This window comes from Triticum urartu, chromosome 1A, assembly GCF_056163025.1.
Source record: "Triticum urartu cultivar PI428250 chromosome 1A, HENAU_Tu73, whole genome shotgun sequence".
Classification (NCBI taxonomy): Eukaryota; Viridiplantae; Streptophyta; class Magnoliopsida; order Poales; family Poaceae; genus Triticum; species Triticum urartu.
The window spans coordinates 307265911-307277435 of record NC_141873.1 but is presented as its reverse complement, the minus strand read 5'-3'; the positions used below and the strand labels follow the sequence as shown (position 1 = coordinate 307277435).

Genomic DNA, 11525 nt, shown 5'->3' with positions numbered 1-11525 from the left:
TTTCTAACTTCTTCTATCAATGAATGATACGCAAGCTTTGTGTATTCGCGAAAAAAAAAAGTTAGGATAAGGCAGGAGAAGAGCGGTGGCATTTGGCAACCCCCACAGGTGCACGTGTCACGCAACAGAGGCGGCTTGCGCGGCGAGATATCAGTGTTTTCCAGGATCTGATGGATAAACAAAGATATGGCTTGTAGTGCAGATAAGGCTTGTAGTGCATTCGTGCTTGAAGAAATCAGAAGACAAACGGACAAGTATGTGCGACTTTTTCATTTGAAGACAACGTGATCCTCCGAATTTTCTTGCATCACATTTTTTATATATTTCTTTATATTTTATAAAATACACAGTAGAACGATTGTTCTACAGTCCATGGTTCAAGAAAAAAAGTAGACGAAGTCAAGTCAATTATTTTGACTGAACTCACCCTACCATCAGGCATCGGCACCCTATATATAATCCCGTAGCACAGGTAGCAAATCACATCCACACCACTAGCTCAGCGACACAGGCCTGCAAGCCTGCAACACTCGCTACAAAATGAAGCTTCAGGTAGCCACAGTCGCCTCCTTCGTCCTGGTGGCCTTGGCCGCGGCGGCCCAGGCCGTGACGTTCGACGCGTCGAACAAGGCGTCGGGCACCTCCGGCGGCCGGCGGTTCAACCAGGCCGTAGGCCTCCCATACTCCAAGAAGGTCCTCTCTGACGCCTCCGCCTTCATCTGGAAAACCTTCAACCAGCGCGCCGTCGGCGACCGCAAGACTGTCGATGCCGTCACCCTCGTCGTCGAGGACATCAGCGGCGTCGCCTTCACCAGCGCCAACGGCATCCACCTCAGCGCCCAGTACGTCGGCGGCATCTCCGGCGACGTCAAGAAGGAGGTGACCGGCGTGCTGTACCACGAGGCGACGCACGTGTGGCAGTGGAACGGGCAGGGCAGGGCGAACGGCGGGCTCATCGAGGGGATCGCCGACTACGTGCGGCTCAAGGCCGGGTTCGCGCCGGGGCACTGGGTGAAGCCGGGGCAGGGCGACCGGTGGGATCAGGGGTACGACGTCACGGCGAGGTTCCTTGACTACTGCGACTCGCTCAAGCCCGGGTTCGTCGCGCAGCTCAACGCCAAGATGAAGAGTGGGTACACCGACGACTTCTTCGCGCAGATTCTCGGGAAGAACGTGCAGCAGCTGTGGAAGGACTACAAAGCCAAGTTTAGAGGCTGAACGCACCATAAGTTGATGGGTCCTTCACGGTGTGATGGCATAACGCACTACTTCGAATAAGACATGTGTGATGGCATAACACACCATATACTGAAATGATCAACAGAACATGTGCCTTACGCTCTGTAGTGAAAGATAAATAAACGATTTCACTAATTCGAAATCGACTTTGAGTTACATGTTACAATCGACTAGTAGTAATCGGTTTCACTAATTTTGGCGATACGTGAGTGCGTTTGTGTGGTGGTGTGAGTGTGTGCGTGTTGTAATCGGTTTTCTAGAAAAAACAAAAGGTTGTTTGGACTTGGAAAGTTTTAAAGCTGTTTGCGCACAACATGCTTGGATGGGTGGATTCAAAACCGCTCTGCGTACCACGATTTTTTGTCCTATATTTGTAGAGCTAGACAGTGAAGACATGCAGCATGTTATGGCCCACAAACTGGATCAACTCTGACTGTACTAGCGTTGGATACAAATTCATCGTATGTACTAGCTAGTGGCAGCTAGTTTTGAAATAGAAAACCTTATAAATTAGGTTTTGTTGAATGCATCCCATTTTTAGATTGTTTTGTGATGAATTTGATTCCAATAATCGAATTCGTTTTTAATTCTTTGATTTGCAATTGGTGTTTGATTAATGGCAAGTAGGTCGAAGCTGGAAGAGGGCGATGGATTTGTTTTGTGCCGGGAGTGAGCTTTTGCTGGCCAAGTGCCAGGAGATATGCACCTGGTTTCCGAGCGCGAAATCTCTCGTGATGCACTCACTGGACCTGGCGTTGGAACTGACGACGAACGAGCGGAAACAGTGACTTCCTAAAGGCAAGGAGGCGGTCCCAATTGAGATTCTCCCGTGGGCAATGGCAGAGGCAATAGAGTCTCCGTACCGTCGACAAATGAGCCCGCTAGTATGACTACCCCTCCCACCCGTCCTCGCCAGATCTGGAGGCGGAAGGGCCGGTGAATTTGCGTATTATCCGGGATGGATGAGGATTATAGTGACGGGGAGGATGATGACGAAGAGGAGAGCTACCAGGGAGGGTTGCAGATTATCGCACAGGGCGGTGCACAAAGAGGAGGGCGATCACGGGGGTTGGGAGATTATCACTCATCCTACTCATGAAGACATGAATCTAGCGATTAATTTGGATGACGAGGATGAGCAGATGGTTGATCAGGAGCACTTGGAGGCTGATGCCGGCAATGATCTGGTGTTAGTCACCGTGGACGCCCATGCTGGCTCCCAGAATGCCGCAATAGAGGTGGAGCAGTATGAGTTCTCGGCGCATTTTGAGCAAAATGTTGAACGCTCTCACCGCCGCCTGGCTCACCATCTTAAGCGTCTCCAACCCCCACCTAGCTAGTTCTCACGGTCCGACATGTGGATGCACGTTAAACAACAAACAATGTCATGTCGAGGTGTTTAATCAGCTGTTGAAAGCTATGTTTTGGATCTCCTACATTGAGTGGGTTTTGCATGTTCAAACACAGTGCCATTTGTAGAACTTGCCAAAATAGGAACATGCAGAATTTACCAAAAACAACATCATTCAAAACTTACTTAAAATGGGGTCAAACTTGCAATGTTGACTTTTTGAAAACTTGTGGTATTGCAACTTTATGATTTTTCCCATAAACTAGTTGACACAAAAGGGTCCCATGCCCAAGGATTTTCATTTTAGGCTTTTTTTCATTTTCTTTTAATTTCTTCAATCTTGGGTCAAACTTACAAGGTTGATCATTCATACCCAATGGTTTGGAATTTGAACTTTTCTTGTGCCCACTGCATACACCACCAATGCAAAAGCTTAAAATGATTTTATTCAATTTTCAGGACCAAACTACATCACACATGTAGTTCAAATTTGAGCAATTCACTATAAATCTAGTAAATTTATGAATATAGCAATAATACTCTGAAATTCATGAAAATTGGTCAGTGGGCTTCCAATGTTGTTCACTTTAGAGGAAAAATGAGAAGACTGAATGTTACATCTTATTTCAGGCACTTCCTTCAAATTTTTTTCATTTCTGGCACTTGAAAAATGGAAATAATATTTTTTTATCAACAAAAAATGTGTGCCAACATTTTCACACTAGCAACACCAATGGTTGTGCCAAAAATGAGCATGTTAGCTGCTCAGATCCAATGGAAGTGGCCAGGGCCATAGGCATATGCATTCAAATCCATCCAACTTCATACTAGATAACCCATTTTGTGAAGGTTTTTTTTAAACTTTTGGTATTGCAAGTTTATGATTTTTCCCATAAACTAGTTGACACAAAGGGCCCCATACCCAAGGATTTTAATTTTTGAGGTTTTCTCATTTTCTTTGAATTTCTTCAACTTGGGTCAAACTTGCAATGTTGACCATTCATACCAAATGGTTTGGAATTTGAACTTTGGTTGTGTCCATTGCATACACCACCAATGCAAAAGCTTAAAATGATTTAATCCAATTCTCTGGACCAAACTACATCACACTTGTAATTCAAATTTGAGCAATTCGCCATAATTCACTATAAATCCATTAAATCGATGAAATATAGCAATAATACTCTGAAATTCATGAAACTTGGCCAGTGGGCTTCCAATGTGGTCCACTTTAGAGGAAAAATGAGAAGACTCAAAGTTACATCTTATTTCAGACACTTTCTTCACAAAAAAAATCATTCCTGGCACTTAAAAATGGAAAGAATATTTTTTTATTAACAAAAATTATTTTTGTGCCAACATTGTTCATAGTAGCAACGCCAATGGTTGTGCCAAAATGAGCATGTTAGCACTTGAAAAATACAAAAATTAGTGTGTTCTACTTTGGTCAAATAAATGTTAAAAATGTTCCGAATTCAAAAAAAAACATTCTATTATAGTAAGACCATCCATGCTTACTTTGTGAACGAGATGATCATGAATTAAATCATTTCCTTCAGAAAGAAAGTGTTGATGATTTTATTATAATAGAAGTTGTTTAGTGCATCTGAATGACGATGATGCTATTTAAGATGGTCCGTGAGCCTCTTGCGCGGCGATGTGGGACTAAACTGCATCATTTTGTACGTTTGGTTCCCTTGGTTTCATCGGGGAGTACGCTTGGGTGAGGCGCATTCAGAGAGAAGAAAACTTACATAGCGGGCCAGGTGTACGCTTGGGTGAGGCGCATTCGGGGAGTACACTTGGATGATGCTATTTTGTACGTAACTGGGTGATTATAAATATGCTCTACAGGTGTCTCCGATGGTACTTGTTGAGTTGGCATAGATCGAGATTAGGATTTGTCACTCCGATTGTCGGAGAGGTATCTCTGGGCCCTCTCGGTAATGCACATCACTATAAGCCTTGCAAACAATGCAACTAATGAGTTAGTTGTGGGATGATGCATTACGGAAATGAGTAAAGAGACTTGCCGGTAACGAGATTGAACTAGGTATTGAGATACCGACGATCGAATCTCGGGAAAGTAACATACTGATGACAAAGGGAACAACGTTTGTTGTTATGCGGGTTGTCCGATAAAGATCTTCGTAGAATATGTAGGAACCAATATGAGCATCCCGGTTCCGCTATTGGTTATTGACCAGAGACGTGTCTCGGTCATATCTACATAGTTCTCGAACCGGTAGGGTCCGCACGCTTAAAGTTTTGTGACGATCGGTATTATGAGTTTTTGTGTTTTGATGTACCAAAGGTATTTCGGAGTCCCGGATATGATCACGGACATGACGAGGAGTCTCGAAATGGTCGAGACGTAAAGATCGATATATTGGACGACTATGTTCGGACAACGGAAGTGTTTCGGGAGGTTTCGGAAATATACCGGAGTACCGGGGGTTACCGGTGAAGGAAATATGTCCTAGAGGCAATAATAAAGTTATTATTTATTTCCTTATATCATGATAAATGTTTATTATTCATGCTAGAATTGTATTAACCGGAAACATAATACATGTGTGAATACATAGACAAACAGAGTGTCACTAGTATGCCTCTACTTGACTAGCTCGTTGATCAAAGATGGTTATGTTTCCTAACCATAGACATGAGTTGTCAATTGATTAACGGGATCACATCATTAGGAGAATGATGTGATTGACTTGACCCATTCCGTTAGCTTAGCACTTGATCGTTTAGTTTGTTGCTATTGCTTTCTTCATGACTTATACATGTTCCTATGACTATGAGATTATGCAACTCCCGTTTACCGGAGGAACACTTTGTGTGCTACCAAACGTCACAACGTAACTAGGTGATTATAAAGGTGCTCTACAGGTGTCTCCGAAGGTACTTGTTAGGTTGGCGTATTTCGAGATTAGGATTTGTCACTCCGATTGTCGGAGAGGTATCTCTGGGCCCTCTCGGTAATGCACATCACCTAAGCCTTGCAAGTATTGCAACTAATGAGTTAGTTGGGAGATGATGTATTACGGAACGAGTAAAGAGACTTGCCGGTAACGAGATTGAACTAGGTATTGAGATGCCGACGATCAAATCTCGGGCAAGTAACATACCGATGACAAAGGGAACAACGTATGTTGTTATGCGGTCTGACCGATAAAGATCTTCGTAGAATATGTAGGAGCCAATATGAGCATCCAGGTTCCGCTATTGGTTATTGACCGGAGACATGTCTTGGTCATGTCTACATAGTTCTCGAACTCGTAGGGTCCGCACGCTTAACGCTACGATGACAGTTATATTATGAGTTTATATGTTTTGATGTACCAAAGGTGTTCGGAGTCCCGGATGAGACCGGGGACATGACGAGGAGTCTCGATATGGTCAAGACGTAAAGATCGATATATTGGACGACTATATTCGGACTTCGGAAAGGTTCCGAGTGATTCGGGTATTTTTCGGAGTACCGGAGAGTTACGGGAATTCGCCGGGGAGTATATGGGCCTTATTGGGCCATACGGGAATAGAGGAGAGAGGCCAAAAGGAAGGAGGCCTGCGCCCCCCCTCTGGTCCGAATTGGACAAGGGGTGCAGCCCCCTTTTCCTTCTCCCTCTCCTCCTCTTTCCTTCTCTCCTACTCCAACAAGGAAAGGAGGAGTCCTACTCCTGGTAGGAGTAGGACTCCCCCCTTGGCGCGCCCTCCTCCTAGGCCGGCCACCTCCCCCCTTGCTCCTTTATATACAGGGGCAGGGGGGCACCTCTAGACACACAAGTTGATCAAGTTGATCGTCTCTTAGCCGTGTGCGGTGCCCCCCTCCACCATAGTCCACCTCGATAATACTGTAGCGGTGCTTAGGCGAAGCCCTGCGTCGGTAGAACATCAACATTGTCACCACGCCGTCGTGCTGACAAAACTCTCCCTCAACACTCGGCTGGATCGTAGTTAGAGGGACGTCATCGGGCTGAACGTGTGCTGAACTCGGAGGTGCCGTGCGTTCGGTACTTGATTGGTCGGATCGTGAAGACGTACGACTACATCAACCGCGTTGTGCTAACGCTTCCGCTTTCGGTCTACAAGGGTACGTGGACAACACTCTCCCCTCTCGTTGCTATGCATCACCATGATCTTGCGTGTGCGTAGGAATTTTTTTGAAATTGCTACGTTCCCCAACAACCGGAACCCCCCGGGGAGTATATTGGGCCTAATGGGCCTTAGTGGGAGAAGAGGAGGAGCGGCTAGGGCAGCCGCGCGTCCCCTCCCCCTCTAGTCCAAATTGGACAAGGAGGGGGGGGGGCGGCGGCGCCCCCTTTCCTTCTATTCTTCTCTCCTTTCCTCTCCTACTCCTACTCCTACTTGGAAGGGGGGAGTCCTACTCCCGGTGGGAGTAGGACTCCTCATGGGGCACACCATAGGAGGCCGGACCCCTCCCCCTCCTCCACTCCTTTATATACGGGGAGGGGGCACCCCTTGGAGACACAACAATTAATCATTGATCTTTTAGCCCTGTGCGGTGCCCCCCTCCACCATAATCCACCTCGATCATATCGTAGCGGTGCTTAGGCGAAGCCCTGCGTCAGTAGCTTCATCAAGACCGTCACCATGCCGTCATGCTGACGAAGCTCTTCCCGGAAGCTCTAATGGATTGTGAGTTCACGGGACATCACCGAGCTGAACGTGTGCTGAACACAGAGCTGCCATACGTTCGGTACTGAGGATCAGTCGATCGTGAAGACGTACGACTACATCAATCACGTTGTCATAACGCTTCCGCTTACGGTCTACGAGGGTACGTAGATGACACTCTCCCCTCTCGTTGTTATGCATCACCATGATCTTGCGTATGCGTAGGATTTTTTTGAAATTACTACGTTCCCCAACAAAAACCACATCTAACCAGAGGCTAGATGAATTATTTATTACGAAACAAAAGCAAAAAGCAAAAAAACAAAAATAAAATTGGGTTGCCTCCCAACAAGCGCTATTGTCTAACGACCTTAGCTAGGCATAAAAACACAAATATATCTAGGTATTGTCATCTTTGGCATGCAATTCTTCAATTGCACACTTATAACCCTTATGAGATTCTTTAGTTTTATCAATGATCAAACTTCTAGGCAAGAAATCAAGAAATTCACTCGTGACAATTGGTCCCTTAGTAATATCGAAAAAATTGGGGTGAACACTTATTGTTTTGAGATCTTCATTTTCTTTACTGGAAGATTCACCCTTATTTTTACGGAAGTAAATAAACTTGGTAGTCTTAGTATGAGGAAGATTTTGATTAGTTTTAATGGAGGAAAAGGTGGAGCCCAAGTTGGTAATAATATCTTCTTGTTTGCCAATTCTAGTAGAATCTTGATCTATCTTTTCATTAACTATGGGTTCCTTTTATTTAAGATTCTTTAAAGTAACTCCTACCTTAGATCCATATTGAGTAATCTGATTATGAATCTTTTTATGCAAATTTTCAGTTAACTCTACGGTAGCAATTTTATTCTCAATAATATCAAGCCTTTGCATCACATGTTCCAAGGTTAAAACAGTTCCATTGATCAAAAGAGGTGGTGGGCCTAACAAATCTATCATGGCATTGTAAGAATCAAAAGTATGTCTCCCCAAGAAATTCCCCCCGGTAATGGTAGCTACAACATATCTATTCCAAGGAGTAACGCCCACATAAAAATTGCAAAGAAGAACAACAGTAGATTGCTTTCGAGTAGATCTATTCCGAGCATTTAAAATTCTATACCAAGCATATTTAAAATTTTCTCCCTCCCTTTGTTTAAAATTGAGGACTTCATTATCGGGAGTGTTAACAATGATGGGAGGACTAGCCATGAAAGCGAGACAAGTGATCGAACACACGAGCAAACAAAAAGCAAACGAAGAAGACGAACGGAAGAGGGGCGAACGAAAGGCAAATCTTTTTGAAAATTGTTTTAGAAGTGGGGGAGAGGAAAACGAGAGGGAAATGGCGAATAATGTAATGCAAGAGATGAGTGTTTATGATGGGTACTTGGTATGTCTTGACTTGGCGTAGATCTCCCTGGCAACGGCGCCAGAAATTCTTCCTACTACTTCTTGAGCTTGCGTTGGTTTTTCCCTTGAAGAGGAAAGGGTGATGCCGCAAAGTAGAGATAAGTATTTCCCTCAGGTTGTGAATCAAGGTATCAATACAGTAGAAGACAACGCACCAATCACCTAATACCTGCACAAACAATCAAACAACTTGCACCCAACGCGATAAAGGGGTTGTCAATCCCTTCACGGTTACTTGCAAAAGTGAGATCTGATAGAGATAGATGAAACTAAACAAAAGGTAAAGTAAATATTTTTGGTTTATAGGCCGGAAAGTAAAAGATTGAAAAATATTATATCGGAGACTAATATTGTAGATCGGAGACTTGTATGATGGAAAATAGACCCGGGGGACATAAGTTTCACTAGAGGCTTCTCTCAAGATAGCAAATAATACAGTGGGTGAACAAATTACTGTCGAGCAATTGATAGAAAAGCACAAATTTATGACGATATCTAAGACAATGATTATGAAATATAGGCATCACATTCGTGTCAAGTAGACTGACTCCTGCCTGCATCTAGAGTATTAAGTTCATAAAGAACAGAGTAACGCATTAAGTAAGATGACATGATGTAGAGGAATAAACTCAAGAAATATGATGTAAACCCCATCTTTTTATCCTCGACGGCAACAATATAATGCGTGCATCGCTACCCCTACTGTCACTGGCTGAGGACATCTCAAGATTGAACCCAAAGCTAAACACTTCTCCCATTGCAAGAAAAACCAATCTAGTTGGCCAAACTAAACCGATAGTTTGAAGAGAATTACAAAGATATCAAATGATGCATATAAGAATTCAGAGAAGATTCAAATAATATTCATAGATAAGCTGATCATAAATCCACAATTCATCAGATCTTGACAAACACACTGCAAAAGAATATTACATCGGATAGATCTCCAAGAACAGCGAGGAGAACATGGTATTGAGAACCAAAGAGAGAGAAGAAGCCATATAGCTACTAGCTATGGACTCGTAGGTCTGTGGTAAACTACCCACGCTTCATCAGAAGGGCAATAGAGTTGATGTAGAAGCCCTCCGTGATCGAATCACCATCTAGCAGGGTGCCGGAAAAGGACCCTACATGGGATCTCACGGGTACAGAAGGTTGCGGCGGTGGAGAACTGTTTTCATGGATGCCTTTGGTGGTTCGGGAATATATGTGAATATATAGGTGAAGGAATTAGGTCAGGGAGTCACGCGGGGGGGGGGGGGGGCACAAGGCAGGGGGCGCACCCTACCCCCTTGTGGCCGCCTCGTGGCTCTTCCGACTTGATCTGCAAGTCTCCTGGGTGTCTTCTGGTCCAAGAAAATTCAGCTCGAATGTTTTATTCCGTTTGGACTTCATTTGGTATTCCTTTTCTGCGAATCTCAAAAACAAGGAAAAAACAGAAACTGGCACTGGGCTCTAGGTTAATAGGTTAGTCCTAAAAGATAATATAAAATAGCATATTAATGCATATAAAACATCCAAAAATAATAATATAATAGCATTGAATGATAAAAAACTATAGATGCGTTGGAGACGTATCAAGCATCCCCAAGCTTAATTCCCGCTCGTCCTCAAGTAGGTAAATGATAAAAACTGAATTTTTGATGTGTAATGCTACCTATCATATTTATCCATGTAATTTTCTTTATTGTGGCATGAATGTTTAGATCCATAAGATTCAAAACAAAAGTTTAATATTGACATAAAAACAATAATACTTCAAGCATACTAACAAGGCAATTACGTCTTCTCAAAATAACATGACCAAAGAAAGCTTATCCCTACAAAATCATATAGTCCGGCTATGCTCCATCTTCATCACACAAAATATTCAAATCTTGCACAACCCCGATGACAAGTCAAGCAATTGTTACATACTTTTGGTGTTCTCAAAATTTTTCAACTTTCACGCAATACATGAGTGTGAGCTATGGACATAACATTATAGATGAAATAGAATATGGTGGTTGTGGAGAAGACAAAAAAGGGATATGGTCTCACATCAACTAGGCATATCAACGGGCTATGGAGATGCCTATCAATAGATATCAATGTGAGTGAGTAGGGATTGCCATGCAACAGATGCACTAGAGCTATAAGTGTATGAAAGCTCAAAAGGAAAACTAAGTGGGTGTGCATCCAACTTGCTTGCTCATGAAGACCTAGGGAAATTTGAGGAAGCCCATCGTTGTAATACACAAGCCAAGTTCTATAATGAAAAATTTCCCACTAGCATATGAAAGTGACAACATAGGAGACTCTCTATCATGAGGATCATGGTGCTACTTTGAAGCACAAGTGTGGAAAAAGGATAGTAACATTACCCCTTCTCTCCTTTTCTCTCATTTTTTTGTTTGGCTTCTTGGCTTCTCTTTTTTTCGTTAGCTTCTTTGGCCACATTTTTTTTCTCGCATGGGAAAATGCTCTAAAAATGAAGATCATCACACTTTTATTTAATTACAACTCAAAATTACAACCCGATACTAGAACAAAATATGACTCTACATGAATGCCTCCGGCGGTGTACCGGGATGTGCAATGACTCAAGAGCGACATGTATAAGGTGGCTTTGCCATAAATACGATGTCAACTACATGAGCATGCAAAGCATTATGACAAATGATGGAACATGTCATAATAAACGGAACGGTGGAAATTTGCATGGCAATATATCTCAGAATGGCTATGGAAATGCCATAATAGGTAGGTATGGTGGCTGTTTCGAGGAAGGTATATGGTGGGTGTATGGTACCGGCGAAAGTTGTGCGGCACTAGAGAGGCTAGCAATGGTGGAAGGGTGAGAGTGCGTATAATCCATGGACTCAACATTAGTCAT

At 43.4% G+C, this 11525-nt stretch overlaps 1 protein-coding gene across 1 annotated transcript; it reads left to right on the top strand.

Moving 5' to 3' along the window:
- The first annotated feature begins 465 nt into the window (after positions 1-465).
- LOC125506997 (uncharacterized) lies at positions 466-1395 on the top strand. Its single transcript, XM_048671705.2, has one exon. It carries the CDS (start codon positions 541-543, stop codon positions 1216-1218), a length of 678 nt encoding a protein of 225 aa, XP_048527662.1. The 5' UTR covers positions 466-540; the 3' UTR covers positions 1219-1395.
- Positions 1396-11525: the final 10130 nt, after the last annotated feature.

Bases quoted from the DNA above. Each gene is read 5' to 3' on its own strand.
- LOC125506997 (XM_048671705.2), top strand. From the start codon at position 541: ATGAAGCTTCAGGTAGCCACAGTCGCCTCCTTCGTCCTGGTGGCCTTG.